Raw genomic sequence first — 17,312 nt, 5'->3', positions numbered from 1 at the left:
TGTTTGAACACAGTGAAAGAGCACTGTACTCTTGACAGAGTTTGAACATGAGTAAGTGACAGATCCATAGTACAGTAATGCCAACAAAAAACTCCGATTATTGTCTTCAGGAAAACAAACAGTACACGAAAGGTAATGTAATCACACTGCACTCAAGTGTGAATTATCTTTACATAGCTATAACAATCAATACTGACCTAACCAAAAGGTATTTTAAAACTATACTTGGAGTTTAAGTGTGGAGGGTGTACAGGAATTTAAGAGAACTAAATGCTTACCCTTGGGTTTCCTAGTTTGGAAAGTAATATCTAAAACTGAAAAATTAAGAAATAGCTACGTAGACCCATTATTTTGAATACAAAAGCAAATCACAAAGAAATAGCAAAGAAGAGTTGAAAGTGGCTACAGCTAGCAGGTAGGAATTGGGAAGGAGGCAGATGGGAGAAGGAACTACTGTTCTTTTGGTATAAGCCTATGGAACTATCTAACTGTATATTATAATCATGTATAATACTGATTAAAAATAAAAAATATTCATTGGAAGAAAATACATTTCAAAGAATATTTTAACATCTATAAATGTAAAGAATTTAGGTGAGGTACAGCTCTAAGGATGAAGATATATACGCGTTGGCCCCCTGAATCCATGGGTTCGGTATCTGCAAATTCAACCAAACTTGAATCAAAAATATTAAAAAACAATAATATAAATAAAACATAGTGTAACAACTATTTATACAGCATTTACTTTGTGTTAGATATTATAAGTAATCTAGAGATTATTTAAAATATATGAGAGGATGTGCATAGGTTATATGCAAAGACTATGCTATTTTATTATATATAAGGAATTTGAGTATCTGAGCGGAGTCTGGTAACTGCAGGTGGTATCTGGTATCTCCTGGAATCAATACCCTGTGAATACCAAGGAACAATTAGGTATATATCTGAGTTTGAAGACCAAATTTATGTTACTTAAAAATTTTAAATCTTTAAAATATTTAAATATGCATATTTAACATACTCATACACAACTCTGTAGCTCTGAATCCAAAGAGATACCAATAGTCTGAACTTGAAGTATATTCCTTGATTTCTAATACCTAGAAACTTGATTTGGATTTCTTGAAAGTTATGAGAAAAATTTCAATGAACCCTTAAAAAAAAAAGTCAAAAGTGACAGTTACATGGAAATAAGAAGTAGAGGTATAACTTGATTGCTATAACTTATGTTGTATAAGAAAAAATACATTGTTCTTTAGCTTTTCTTGATTTAAAGTGCAGGAACAGAGACGTTTAAATAAAAACTGCAGATGCAGCATTACGGTAGTGACGGGTGTGCTGCCGAGCAAACTGATACATGCATATATGGTGGTTCTCCTTTACAGGCACCAAATAAACATAACTGGACCCTAAATAAAAATGTAAGAGCTTACAATTTTAAGTTAGGTCAACATTATGTCAATCAAGTCCAAAACAAATAATTAAAAAGTCCTGCACATAAAATTTAAAAAAGAAAAAAAAATCCAATTATGTTCTTTAACTTAAAATAACCCCACAAAAACTGCGCTAATATAGGAGCCACTAGGCACATGTGGTTACTGAATACTTGAAATGCGGCTAGTCTGAACTGAGATGTGTTATAAGTTTGAAGACATAGTGCAAAGAAAAGAATGTAAAATATCTCAATGTTTTTTCAGACTGATTGCACTCTGATATGACAATACCTTGGATACACTGTGTTAAAGGATATTATTAAAATAAATTTCATCTGCATCTTTTTACTTTTTTAATGTGGCTAATGGAAAATTTGAAATTACATATATGCCTTGCATCTGTCTTATATTTCTGTTGAACAATGCTGCCCTAGAACAGCCCTGACAGAGAAACTTCAAGATTTTTAGGTCATCAACCCTAAGCTTTTATATTTCAAGAAACTAAAAAGGCCCTCGACAATGAATAATAGTGTTCTCAATTTCTGAATCCTTCTTTTCAAATTACAAATAACCTAGTTCTTTGATCCTAGTTCTGGACCTAATAGCTGACTGAAAAATATTTAATGCAGATAGAGGGCTTTACTTCTAAAGTTGCTCCTTAAATTAGATTTTGGAGTCCATTAGCTGTCAGTTTATATTAATCTTCAACATGATAAAAGCATGTATCTGAATCTGAAGGTCAAATTTACACTACCTAAAATTCTTTAATCTAGGAAAAAAAGATTAAAAAGCATTCCAATGATAACTTTAATTCTGGAAGTATCGTTTCTTTAAAGTAATTTTTTGGGGTTATGTGACATGTATTTCTAGGGAGATAACAGATCTTTGCAATCAAATAAAAAAAAGTGGCAGAGACTTCAAAAATGATCATATACTGGAATAATTATGCAGACAGCCATCATAAGCAGGATTCACATGAACCCATGACTAACACTAAGTATTAGTTCTTTTAGCAGCATTTACTGGGTACCTACTATGTGCCAGGTACTCCATTAGATAGTGGATATACCAGTAAGCAAAATCAAATGGGACTCCTGCTCTCATGGAACTTATGCTTTAACAGAGAAAAATATTAAATAATAATACAAATAAGAAAAAACTACAGACATGATAGTTGCTAAGAATAAAGCGCATGGTACTACAAAAGCATATAATTAGGGGCATCTGAGTGAGTTTGGAGAGCGAGGGCAAGCTACCCTAAGGAGGCTCTGAAAGGGAGAAGTTGACATGGGGTAGGGGGTTAGAGAAGGGAAAAGTCCACACATGGAGACATGGGTGGGGCTAGACTATGCAGCATATCTAAAGGCCACTGGAAGCCACTGAAGGATTGATTCTAAGCAGAATAGGTACACATGATAGGTCACTACTAACTTTTGAAAAGACCCCTCTGGGCTGCAGCATGGTAGTCTAGGGAAGGATGGTATCCTGGATGGTGGGGGGTGGGGGATGGAGAGAAACAAAGGGACATATAAGTTTAAATCTATAGGCCTTGGTCATGGATAGGATATATACAGGGCAGGTGGGGAATGTCAGGCCTGATGCCAGGTTTCTATTTAAATAGCTTCTGTATGACAATGAAATATTCCCAGTATATTTCAAAAGAGAGCTCAGAAGTGTCGAATATTGCCAAGGGGTTAAGTATGACAAGTATTTAACATGACCACTGGCTTCAATGACATGGAGGTAACTAGATATTTAGATTGAAGGAATGGGAGAACACTCATATTAAGGTGGGGTGAAGAGCAAGTGGTAAGCGAGAAAATGAAGCTAGTCAATACAGATCACTCTTACTCTTTCAAGAAAAGGTTGGTGAAAAGAGAGAGACAGGGCTAGAGCTGGAAGGGTATGGGTGGGGATCAGTGGAGAATACCCAAGAGAGAAAATAAATGAATAGGATTAGGTTTTGAGAAGGTGGTAGGGGATGTGGAGATCAAAAGACTGGTCTTAGGAGAAAAGATTTTATCTCCTGTAAAAGGAGGGAAAGAAATGGGTACCCTATTCTGCTTTGGTATTTCTGAGCTTTTTCTTTGTCTTCAAAGGAAAAAAGACGCCTAAGGAAACAATGTTTTCAGGCCTCTCAATTCATACTGCCAATAAAGGTGAATACATAACTTTTTACCATATGTTGGATTTGTGTATTTTCAAAATCAGATCCAGTCTGGGAAAAGTATAAAGGCACAGATTAAGTTTCTATACGTAGGTGTCAACGTTGTTTAAATCTGCATGTTCATCATGAGAATACAAGGCTGCTTCTCATTACCTGGATAACTGCTGGGTAATAAGACGGACCAAATACATTCCAGTTAGAAACCTACCATCGTTCAATGTGCAGAGATGAAAACGTCCGTGAAGCTGCTTCTCGAGTTAATAATTTGAACCCACACTGTGTGTCCCTGACTCCTTTGACACAAAGGAACCACACCAGAAAGTGGAACCCATACATGAGAAGAGTACGGAAGTAAGAACGCTGAAAACAAAGACAAAATATAAATGACTTTTCCATTTATTTGTAAAGAATGCATTGAAAACACCTGGCTGTAGATAACTGCATTTTAATATTCAATTGACTAGATAGATCTTACATATGAACACCATTGTTCCAAGAACATCACCAACAAAGTATATTAAAGAAACAGTGAGGATACCTACTGCTTAGAGCAGGACAGAAGCACAGAAGAGCAGTTACTGATTTCCTGGAGGCTGAGTCAGACAAGAAAAATCATAGGACCTGTGAGAGGCCAGAGCTTCAGCCCACTAGGAGAAACAGGTTTGGGGTTGCTATGAACAAGAATATCTCATTTACCTACATATTTTATGCCTCTTTGCCCCACATATATTTCAGTTTCAAAAAACGTCAGTTTCCAGAACATATCAGCAAAATAAAACACTAAGATTTGAACCTGCAGTTCAATACCTAGCTAATGAGAATATTGACAGAAGACATACAGCAGAGTATCATAAAGGTTATAGACTAGAAAGAGTCTGAAACAAAAACCCAGTTTCCCTAATTAGATGTAGCAGATATTTCATCAAATATATTTCAGAGACTGAGTTCTTTAATGCTTTGGATAATAAACTTAAGTACTTTTTAATCCCATCTGAGGATTCATTATTGTTATTTAGTGATTAATTTTATTAGTAGTAACAGAAAATAACAGTCCCTTATTCCTTAACCATTGCAAACTTTAAAACATAAGAATAGAAGATAATTATCATTGTATTCAAGACTTTGATATTTAAGATTTAATAAAAGATAGGATCTCTTAATATGTTCTAAAGTTAAGGTAATAGACCCATGGAATGGTGCCTTACATAGAATCTATTAAGAGTCTATGTAGAACATTTAATGTTTCATACTATAAAATAAAGTTCTCTTCCTCCTTTTTGCTTTTGCTTTTTAAAATTATAATCCTCAGTATCATTCTTCCTTCACATGGCTTTTTCTATCATCATCGAACAGAACCACAACTTAACAGAGTGATAACCTGACATAGGAGAAAAAGCAGACTTGTACTTGAATCCTGGCTCCATTACTGATTAGCAGGGTGACCTTGATCACGTCATTGCAACCCTCTAAATCCCAGTTTCTTCATCTAATACCTATCTCACCAAGTTATTGTCAGGATTAAATGAGATTATATTAAAGCCTATAGCAAAGTGTCTGGCACAGAAACAGGAACCCAATGTCTTTCTTTTATAAAGGAAGAAAGCTTGAAAGCTTACTTTACTCTCTTGACCACAATTTTACTTGTGTATTAAATAGGGCAGGAAGAAAAGGAAGAATATAATACTTATCTATGAGGCAAGTAAAACAGACTTTTAAAAATGATCTAGTACTTCTCATTGATCACTTAGAATCATTAGTTACATTTTGATGTAAATATGTCTTACCTCTCTAAGTAGATAGGGCAGAAACCTCATCTTAAAATACTTTGGGAATCTCACAACAGCTTGCTCAGTGCCTTCCATATAAAATATTTCCAATAAATACTGGTTGACTGATTAAACCTCCAAAAGAGCACTTATTCTTAGGAAAGGAACAAATAGAAATCGAAAGATAGAAAAATAAAAATTAAAGGTAGAGAAACAATACCTATAAACTACTCTCCTTGAATAACTTTTTTTTTTTTTGAGACAGGGTCTCACTCTGTTGCCTAGGCTGGAGTGCAGTGGTGTCACCATAGCTCACAGCAACCTCCACCTCCTGGGCCTAAGCAAACATCCTGCCTCAGCCTACTGAGTAGCTGGGACTACAGGTGTGTGTCACCACACTCGGCTAATTTTTAAATTTTTTGTAGAGATAGGGCCTTGCTATGTTGCACAGGCTGGTTTTGAACTCCTGGCCTCAAGCAATCCTCCCACCTTGGCCTCCCAAAGTGCTAGGATTACAGGCATGAGCCACCATGCCTGGCTCCTTGAATGATTTTTAATGTGATTTTGGTGAGCTTATTTGTTAGCAAATAAACTTATTTATAACTGCTTTTGCTTGGATGTTAACAGAAGATGTTTTGTTTTTGGATAATGGCTATTTTTGAAAAAGCATAAATATGTGGAGTTCACATGAAGATCTTAACTTATATGATTTCCAACATATTTAAAAGCATAACGAGGTAAGCCACAAACAAGAGAATCTTGTTTTAATTTTTAAACCTTGGCAAAATATCTTAAAATTCAGGAAACATCTAAAACATATTATAGGATAGACTTATTTAGTTAAATACATCTAACCAAGTCTTAGAGTAGCCTTATGTGAACTTCTGAAATGGATATTTAAAAACATGAAGAAAAAAGATATTGTTCTAATATTAACAATAATATCTCCAAAATGTTTATGAAATGTAAATGAGTAATTCAGGTGAAATTTAAAGCTGACTGCTAATTTCATTATTTTAAAATAAGAAGTTCAAAGAAGTTCCAAGACTTAAGCAAAGATTCTTCAAAGAAAAACTAAAGACATTAAATAACCACTAATGGAGTCTATTTTTGAATCTTTTAAAAATGATAAATTCAAGAATACCTATACAGTATATATCACTGTTATACAGAATACATGGGAATATGAACACATTTAAGGATGCTAAAGGGCTCCACTGGGGCTGTATCATGTTTATCTTCCAAGAGAGCAATAGAACAGATGGTAGGATCAATTGAGAATGTATAAAAATATTTAGGGAAGGTATGTATGAACACTACGCAATAAGCTATTGAAGGTGCCATTTGCTATCTTGATTAATTCTTTTATAATTTTCTCATTGCTCAAATACTGATCACCATGCGAGGGGCTTATATTATCTATAGCACATGAAGGGAAATGGAAAGCCATGCTGCAGTTTCCTGGACCTGTGGCAGATGCTTGTCTTGTCTCTTGGAGATGACCTTCTATGAGACAGGTATGGTTCTATGAGAATAATCTGGACTTGTACAACAAGCCTACAGAGCTGCAGTATACACAGCATCTGCAGTGGACAACTGCTGATCTCTAGTCAGTGGATCAGGTTATCCTTTCTTTCTATAGAATGGAGGCCAATTCTGTGGGGACCAAAGGCACTAAATCAAACACTATGATTTAGAGATGGAAGAATGGATGAAGACAAGATATAAACACATTGTTTTTGGAATAGATCCCTTGATGTCTGGCTAAGAGCAGTATGAGGCAGAAGATTTAGACCACAGCACAGTCTAATTTTAAGTAACACTGTATTTCTAGGAAAAATTTAAAGAGTTTTCAACCAACACAAGTTCTAAGTGAAAAGAATTTACACCACTACAAACAAAAACAAAACATATGGCTCCTTTCTCCTGCCACCAAAAATAAATACAGGTGCCAACTATCTCTGCCTAAATAACTTCAACAGTTCTGTAATTCGTCTCTTGCTTCCTGTTTCTCCAATCCGTCTTTCTTCCTTCACCAAACAGATTATCCTTTTGCCTCCCAATATATTTTTTTAAAAAGGAAAAAATTTACTCACAAAACTATTAAATTAGTATTGGTCTATTTTCATTAATTGTTTTTGTTTGCAAAAGCAACTTTTTATTTGTGTTTTCTACACAGATAATTACACCATGCTTGCAATATCACAGTTTTTTTCACACTGTCTAATATTTTAGGTATTAGTCCATCCTACTATATAGTCTCCATTATCATCAGCTCTACTGGCTGCATATAGCCAGGGGATATAGCTATGTTTCCTATTGTTGGAAAGTATTTTAAAATTTCTAGTATTTTATAATTATAAATAATGTGCTGAATATCTTGGACACATAATTTTTTCCTTTTCTTATCCTCTGTGCCATCAGTAAACTGAGGAAGTTGGACTAGCTAATCTCCAAGCTCTCTTCCCATTTTAAATCCCCAGGAATGTGATATTCTCTATGGTTAATAGATTAACCTTTTCCGAACACTAATGAGAGCCCATAGAGTATACAAAATACTGGACTAGATGCTCAGGATATTAAAATAATTTATTTCTATGAAAAGGATAATCTAGGCTTCTACACTTGAACTTAATCTTTAAGAGGTTTTGTGACTCTGTCATCAGTATATGTTGAAAAAAAATTAGAATTTCTTCATATTTTGTTTCAGAATCATTGGGGTGACGGATAAACCTTTTATTCCATGGGTTCTCAAAGTCTGGTGTGCCTAAGGGTAACCTGGGAAATTGTTAGAAGTGTAGATTCTGGTTCCTACCCATAGAGTCTTTTAGAGTCTTGATTCAATGTGTCTGGAATTGGTCTAGGAATATGCATTCAAAAACAAAAACAAAAAACAAAAAAAATTTTAAAAACCCTCTCCAGATAATTTTGACCATGCATTGAAAAATACTGCTTTATTCTTCTGTCTGACCGCTTTAGTAGATGAGCTGTTGAGAATATAATGGACAATTACTGGACTTGATATACTATACCTACATTTTAAAGTGAAAAAATGATTAAAACAAAAACAAATTACATAGAATAATTCCTTAATATTTTTTCCTCCAAAAGTTATTAACTCCAGTTTTTCAAGCATATTCTACAAAATGAAGAATTTAACATCAGTGATTTTTTTTTTAATATCCTAAAAGGAGAGTTACAAGCTTGTCAGATTTTAAGGCATAGTGCTTTTCTAAGAGAAACAAAGTTAAAACAAATTTAAACTTTGAATAAAACTCAAAATACACCACTTAAATTTACCAGTATGGGGAAAAAAAAAAAAAAGGCAAGTTGACTGGTTAAAAAATGCATCATTTAGAAGTCTGCCTTTTATTATAACTGAATGGAGACTCTGTGTCCTAAAAAAATATTAAAAAGAACTGCTTGCATCCTAAAGCAAAGAGAAGTCCACATCCTTCTTGTATATACTCTTTTTTTTTAAAAAAAAAAAAATCAATTCTGAAATGTGCCAATCCTTTATACACTTTCTAAAATTAAAAAAGTCATTTTTTTTTTCTTTTTGGAAGGAACTTCATTTTTAAGAGATAAAATATAAAAGTCTACTTCTTGCTAAATGTATATATAAAAAAGGAAATACAAGCTGCTGCCCTGTGCCAGTTAATGAAGTCTCACCTGAGCAATTGATTCTTTTTCCAAATGAGCTCGGGATCCACACGCAATAGCCATTTGATCCTGAGGAAAAAAGCAATGAAATAGTTTTTTAATATTTAAATATTAATAAAAATATTTATTTCCAATATGAATGTTTCATTTTTAGAAATTTATTTTTTAAAAAATTAACACTGAAAAATTTTTAAAGGTTTATTGAGGAGTTTAGAATATGTACAGCTTGAAAAGCCTAATCATACTTATGAAGAGGACACTGAATTTTGCTTGAATAGAGCTACATATAAAGGGCATGTGTTACTTTAAAATTTGTATCTTTAAATGATGTTTTTCTGAATAAAAATACTATATCAATGTTATTTGAGAAAAAAAATTAGTAATATTAGAAAGAAAAGGGTTATCTATAGATGGTATGATTTGCATATCTTGAAAATCCAAGAACAGCAATTAAAAAACTACTATAAAGAATTTTAAAAGATTAGCGAGCATATTTGAATATATGTATAATATAAATGTTAGCCTTCATATGTATAAATAATCAGAAGATATAACAAAAGACAGTATTTATAAGATCAATAAAAAATAAAAATTGAGAAATAAACTTTACAAGAAAGGTGGCAAGATCTAAATAAAGAAAATATGAAATGCTAATAAGGGAAACAAAAGAATCTACTACACAGAGGGTCATACCATGATCATGGATGACAGGATGTGATAATAGCATTAAAAAGTTAATGCTCTCTAAATTAACCTATGAATTTAAGGTCATACTAATAAAAATAGCAAAATTATTTTTTATTGAACTAGACAAGCTGAAAAAATGAACAACAACAACAAAAAAAAAGAATCAGGAAAATTCTAAGATTAAGGAAGGACTAGTCCCCCAAAATTTAAAAATAGATTATAAAGCTACAATAATTAAAACTAAGGTACTAGAATGTGAATAGACAAATCCATGGATGGGAATGGAAAGGCCAGAAACACACATTAAAAAGCCATGTAAGTACTTAGAATATGATAAAGGTGATATTTTAAATCAGTGGGAAAGAGATAAACTGATAATGGTGTGGGACATCTCGGTAGCCACTTGGAAACAAAATTAAGTTAGACCTAAGCCTCTTAACTGAATACTAGGATATAGTTCAGAGACAGCCATCTTAAATGTAAAATATCAGAAATCATTTTGTAAATGATCTCAAGGAAGGCAGAAGGCAGAAGGCACAAGCACACAAAACCCAGAAGAAATGATACAGCAATTTGACAATAAGACTTTTAAAAACTGTGTGACAAAATAACAACAAAAATCCAACGATATTCAAAGTCAAAAGACAAACTGGAAGAAAATACTGGCAATTTATATTACAGACAAAAGGTTTATTTCCAAAATGCATAAAGTGCTTCTATGAATTAGTAAGAAAAATACCCAACAATCCAATTAGATAAAAGGCAAAGGCCGTGAACAGAGTCCATAAAAAGCAAGTGAAAATAGCTCTTAACTGAAAAGATTTTCAGTCACATTTATACCAAAAGCAATGCAAATAAAACCTATCAGTTTTTATGATAGCATGCCTGACACTCTCTATCCACAGCAATTTGATAACAGTTATCAAAATTAAAAACATACATATAACTTGACCCAGGATTCCAATAATTCTTCCTATAAATACATTTGCATATGTTTAAAATGACTTTCATGTAGGTTAACAATTTCAATATTGTTGGAAGCAGCAAACCTGCATATCCACCCAAAGGGACTATGAAGGTGTGAAAGAATGAGGAAGTACTTTTATATATTAATACGGCTCAATCTCCAAGTTACGTTGTTAAGTGGAAATAAGGGAACAGCATATGATGCTACAATTTGCAATTTTAAAAAGAATACATACACAGTACACAGCTTCCCCATAAAAGAAATGGATAACATTACATCTAGGGGCAAATGAGAAATGAAAGATGGAGGTACTTACATTATCTTCTTATATAACATTTGAATTTTGAACTATTCACAAAAGTAAAGTGTTCACTCTAAGAAACTGGCAAGTATATAAATTTACATATCTGATAAACTTTAAACAGAAAAGTTATTATCTCACTACCTAAAAGCAGCCACTGTGTTGTAACATTTTATTTCCATGTGTTCTTTTTTCCTCTGCATTAAAAAAAAAATAGCTGAAATTTATTCACGTATATTATGCTCCTTTCCACCTAAAAATTTCTCATGTTCAAGTTCATCGCTTTTGAACTTTTCATTATGAGTATTTTCAAATGTACACAAAAGTGGGGAGAATAGGAAAATGAAGCTCCATGTACCTACCACCTGGCTTCATTAATTATCAACACATGGCCAAATCTTGTAAAGTCCCTCACGAGCATCCCAAACAACCTGGGATTATTTTGAAACAAATGCTAGACATCACATGTTACAAACTGATATATATTTCAATCATAATATCACAATTATAATAAAACATTGACAATAATTCCTGAATATCATCAGATACACAGTTTTCAAATTTGCCAAATTATCTCATAAAAGTTTTCAGTTTGTTTAATCAAGAACCAAAAAAACCCCATACAAATTGGCTTATATGTCTTCTATCCATGGGTTCCTCCTACCTCTTTTAAATTATTTTCTTGTAATTTATTTCTTGAGGAAACTCATTTGTCCTATAGTTTCCCAGGGTTTGGATTTTGTTGACTGCATCCCCATGGTGACATTCAGCATACTCTTCTGTCCCCCGTACTCCCTGTAAACTGGTAGTTAGATTTAGAGGCTTGCTAAGATTCAGGCTGGATTATTTTTCAAGAACTAGTCATTAGTAGTGTTGCATGGTAGTTTTTCTTTTTTGTGTGTCAACTGTGAGGGCAATACAACATTTCACTGTATAGATTTATCTCAAACTTTGACCATCTACCTATTCACTGACCATTTCTAATTTCATGTTATTACAAACAGGTGCCTGAAAGAATATTTTTGAATATAAAACTATCTGTATTTTGGATTTCTTTCTTTGGAGACAGCCATAGAAATAGAATATTAAGTTAAAAGTTTGAATTTTTTAAAATGCATATGGGCCAAACTGTGATACTATTTCATCAAATCCTTGTCAGTTCTAATTATTCTAATTTTAAATCTGCAAATTTAATAAGGCAAAGATTTAACCACATGTGATTTAATTTACCTTTTGTTTTGTAAAATAAAAAGGTAAATTAAATAGCACTAGTTGCACTATCTTAGGCACCAGAGATGCAGTGAAAAGGCCCCTCTTCTAGCAAAGCTTACCTTCCAATGGGACAGAGAACACTGATTAATTTACATAATACTTACCTAAATTCTAACTTATCACAGGGATACACATTTCCACATGAAATCAATTTCTATCCAATAGGTCCATATTTCTTCAAGAACCAAAATTTTAAATCTTTTCAGCTATAAATCATTCTAAAATCTTATATACTTTCCTGACTTTTAAAAGAGCATTTTCTCTTGACAATCATGGGGATATTAAATTTCTGAAAATTTCTGTGGTTAGCACAAATTATGGTTGTTAAGATCAAGGTTTTAATCTTCTAAAACAGGGGTCAGTAAACTACGGCCTATAGGGTCAAATTCAGCCTATTTTTGAATGGCCTCTGAGCAAAGAAAAGGTTTTTATATTTGTAAACGTCGTTTAAAGAAAAGAAGAGAATACTGTTTCAAAAAACGTATGTGATTCACAAAGCCTAAAATATTTTATTCTCTGGCCCTTTACGGAAAAAGTTTGCTATTCCCTGTTCCAGGAGATACTCACTTCTGAACTAGGTTTGTTGGCATTAAATCCCTGCTCTAATAGGCAGCTCTACTTCTGAGCCACCTTCTCCAATGATTTGGGAAACACAGTTTGAGATCTGCTGAGACAGACTCTCCTGAAAGTTTTCTGTACAGTCCACCTCTTTTTACATTTTGAAGACTGCCCTTTTAATTTTGCATTCTTTCTTGTTTCATTTCACAAAGACCTCAGCAAAATGCTTGTGGAATTGCCTGGTCTCTAAAACAAATGATTTTGAAAGTTAAGGGTTCTCTTTTGGAAGCCTGTCTTCTACCCACATATCGAGCAGGTGAAAACAAATATATTAGCCTGTTAGACTTGCCCACGTGGTCCACAAAAAAAGGGGGAGGCACTAATTATCATGTTCTTTTAAGGAATAACCAAAGTATGCATGCACATGTGAAACACTGGTATACCAAAACCACGCCTGGCCAAGGATTACACTGAAGACAAAGAACATTGAGGATCATTAGTAAGCAATCACTCCAGACTGAGTTGTGTGTGTGGTTAATATCTGCTTCCCACAGATTTTAATGTAATTTTACCTCATAACTCTGTCATATCCATTACCTCTAGAAATCTGTGGGCTTAAAAACCTAAAAACTAAACTTGTTAGAAGTATGTCTAAATGAGAATTTAAGATTTAAGTCATGGCTTGAGGAACTACCCTATGATCATGAAATAGACACTTTTTGTCATATATTTTGCCTGTTCAGCGATTTTCAATTCCATTTAGAAAAGGCAAAGTATATTTTTGTCAAAAGAGGTAGAATAACCACTGGTTAGGAAATTGAAAATCTAGGAGGAAAGCTATGCACATTAAACAAAAAAAAAAATGTGGGAAAAGAAAACAAAAATAAAATGTTTAGAACTAAAATGTAAACGCCCTACTTATGTGTATCATACAAAACTCTAATTAAATTATGTGCATTTAATTTAAAACCTTAAAACAACAATTATCTTCAGGAAAGAAACTGTAGGCAACTTTTCTAAAATGACCTTGTAAGAATCATCAAACCAGAACATGTGACCTGGTTACTCTAAGAGGAAATATAAGCACGAAGTCATAGTAAATTTCTTTTTGTTGTAATTAAACAACAAAAAAAAAATCAGCTGAAAAGAAAGAAAACATTAAAAACCATTGAAAAAATTACTAGATAAATTACTGAAATGGTCAAAACAATATTGTAAAAGGCATTTAAATTAACTACTGCCATCTAGTGAGTCAGTCCTATAATTACAGGACTTCACCACTTTGAAACCCATATTCCTGTTTCATTATTTTCAGAACTACTCCACTCACTACTTTTATTACGGCTTAGGGAAGTATATGCAAGGCATACTTATCAAATTTGTGGCTTAAGTAAATTGAGAAGGGAACAGCTATTGCATTAAAGATAGAATAAGAACCTTTAGAGACTGAAATCTAACAAGTTGAAGTTTAATAGAGATAAACAGCCACACTTCCATTTCTGAATAAAACAAGGCAAAAGAACAAAGGAAAAAAAAAGTACCAGTATAGGGATGGGAGAACAAGGCTCAAAAGCAACATATATGAGGAAGAGTAGGCAGTACCCACATGAGGTAACAACGTAATATGGTAACCAAATCCACATACACTGAAGCATCTTCAGTGGAAGAAGAAACAGAAATACGCTATGTTTCTACACAGGTAGAACTACTGACAGCCTAAAATAGAGAAGACATCTGGAAAACAGCTTTGACTCTCTGAAGGGCTGTCACACAGAAGTGGAGTAGACCATTTGGTGTAGCTACAAAAGATAGAACCAACTGAAGGGGATGATTAAAAGGAGACAGATTTGCATTTAATGTAAAGAGGAACTTTATAACTGAGTTGAGACAGAATAAGCTGCTTGGGCACCACTAGAGCTATACAAGCAGAGGTTGAAAGATCACTTGGTATTAATAGTTATCTGGTCTGCTGCTTGTTTGTGTACATAAAGGATGTACTGTATTGTCTACTTTTGTGCTATAACCGAAGAGCTGAGTAGCTGCAGAGACTATCTGGCTTTAAAGCTGAAAATATTTACTATCAGGCCCTTTACAGAAAAAGTTAGCCAACATCTGAATTATATAATTAAGATTTCTTCTCATTTCTCTATGCATGTTAGCTTCAGAATGTAAGTTTTCTGAGATTGCTCTTAGAAAACTGACAGTTTATAAGCTTTATCAGAATCAGAATCATCCTAACTCAAAAAACTTTTTCACTGGGTTTATTAAAAAACTATCGATTTTGGAACTTCAACTACTATCATTTATCTGTCTTCTTTCTATCATCTCCAAATATGTAATATATATTGATAAAACTTAATAAATTGAATTCAAATTGATTCAATTGAGTTGTGATATTCTTTTAAATAATTAGGCATACTTTAAGATACTGTAAAACCAAGGCTGTGAATTAACAGCTTAATCATAATCATATGCTTTAATTCTTTAAAACTCTTAATATTTACAGTAACAATGCAGTAAACTGGATTATGACAAGGAAAAAAGATAGCATCAGAACTTTCCTTTTTGGAATAGTATAAAAGAACTGGATTCACAAGAAGAAAGTTCAGGGTTTTTTTTTCCTGTTATTGTTTGGTTCACTCCTTAACTTTGGCTTAATCATTTAATTTTTCTTTGCCCTACTGTAGAATGACATAAAGTTAACTGCTAAAAATCTGACTCCTTCTGCCCTCCCTCCCACTCATGGCTCTCCAAGCCAGAAGAATAATTCAGGAGGAACATTTAGCAAGTCTCTGTGGGTGCTCTGGGGAGAAGCCGGAGATCAAACTGAGAAACTTAACCAACTGGATTTTCCTTTTAGTCTATCATGATTTACTAAAAGGTGGGAAAAGAAATACTTTTTTAGTAAGAGTGAACTGTAACATATCCAATAACAAATTAGTATCATATGGTATAAGGCAGAACTGTCCAAGAGAACTTTCTGTGATGATGGATGCTATCTAATAAGATACCTGCTAGCCGCAAGCATTTGAAATGTGGCCCATGAGCCTGAAGAACTAAATTTTTATTTAATTTAAAGTAGCCACGTGTGGTTAGTGCTACTGTTTTGAACAGCACAGGTGTAAGGGATATTTTTACAGCTAATTCTTTTAAGCATTATATTAATTCATTTCCTATCTTAAAAATAGTATCTGTTAGCAATAAAGGGGAGTAGAGGTTGAGTGATGGTGTGGGGAGATGCAAAACTTCACAAACAGTAAAATTAAATAAGTAAATATTCCTAGGAAGTAAGATATACAGTAAGTTTTAGTGTAATTATTAAATTTTGGGGGTTTTGTGTATATGTTTACTTTTTTGTTATTTAGTTTTTGCTATAATGAATAGAGACTATTTTAATAAATATATAAATAATATTCAGTTCTAAACAAGGTCTATTTTATTCATAGATAGTTCTATTTATTGATCTTATTTTGGTTCTCAATCTGTTTCCTTAGTTATGTAATTTCTCTTTTAATATCATTCTAGTCTTGTCATCTCACCTTTGAACTCCTGTGTTGTTGAATTCTCATTTTCATTAAGTATTATTTCTTTAGCCAAAATGCTCACATGTAATTTTGTCCTTTTCCTTGGATTACATTGTCTTTCAAGTGGGTTTATCTTTCTTTTGTATGGAACTTTAATTCTTTTCTTATAGTAATGTGTTGGTGTAGCTGCCATTTATTTTTCATTTTGTCATGATTAACACGGGCAGCTCTCCTACAGAACAGGTGAATTCTCCTTGACATACTTCTACCTTTTCCCCCTCTAAACTAGCGTTTTTAAGGCCTGAGTATTATACCTGACATGGGGGTTAAAGGAGGAAGGAACCCTCCCCTGGAGCTCCATGTGGCTTTGGTGGGTTATTTGGGTTCACCTTGCTCTCATGAGATTTGTCAAGTGCTCCATACAAGGGCATATATCACTGAGTAATGAATTTAATCACATGGGTCTGTGCCCCCAACTTAGCTTTAAGTCCTAAAAGTAGCAAGCCCTAACAAGTTTTCTTGCTTCTGCTGAAATCCTGACATATGATGTTATGGTAGATAGGTGTATTGTTTGATGTTGTCCAAGGGTGCTATATCATTCTGTTTGATTCTTTCCAGATTGGGAGGTATTTGGTAAAAAGCTCAAGATTTGGCAAATTTACCTTCTTTCTCTACATGGCTTTTGAAAGGTGGGAGAATGACACTAAGATTTTCTTTCTTTCTTTGACCTCTACTTTTTGAAGTTATAGCACGAAGTTTTACATAATCTTTTGAGTGGTTGCTGTTTGATTTTTGTTGTTGTTGTTTCATCAAAAAATGCATTCTGTGATCCAGTTTCATTTCACATCTTTACCTGGAAGTCTCTTTTTAAATAAAAGCTGGGCTATGCTTTGAAATAAAAGCCTTAAGTGAATATGCACAATAAATATTAAAATTTGGGTAGAAGCAATCAGAAATCAAGACAGAAAAAT

General features: G+C 33.3%; 1 protein-coding gene across 3 annotated transcripts in view; it reads right to left on the bottom strand.

Annotated features, from left to right (window-relative positions):
- ALG5 (ALG5 dolichyl-phosphate beta-glucosyltransferase) overlaps positions 1-17,312 on the bottom strand; it is a 38,955-nt gene that overhangs the window by 7,717 nt on the left and 13,926 nt on the right. For all 3 annotated transcript variants that reach the window (XM_069467328.1, XM_069467327.1, XM_069467329.1), the window contains 2 exons: positions 9,042-9,101; positions 3,812-3,963 (listed from right to left, as the gene is read on the bottom strand). In XM_069467328.1, the coding sequence (XP_069323429.1) occupies positions 3,812-3,963; positions 9,042-9,101 (212 nt within the window). The remainder of the gene's footprint in view (positions 1-3,811; positions 3,964-9,041; positions 9,102-17,312) is intronic.

Source organism: Eulemur rufifrons, chromosome 4 (assembly GCF_041146395.1).
Source record: "Eulemur rufifrons isolate Redbay chromosome 4, OSU_ERuf_1, whole genome shotgun sequence".
In the NCBI taxonomy this organism is placed as follows: Eukaryota; Metazoa; Chordata; class Mammalia; order Primates; family Lemuridae; genus Eulemur; species Eulemur rufifrons.
Note: the sequence above shows the minus strand (reverse complement) of the source record. Positions and strands in the feature narration are given on the sequence as shown.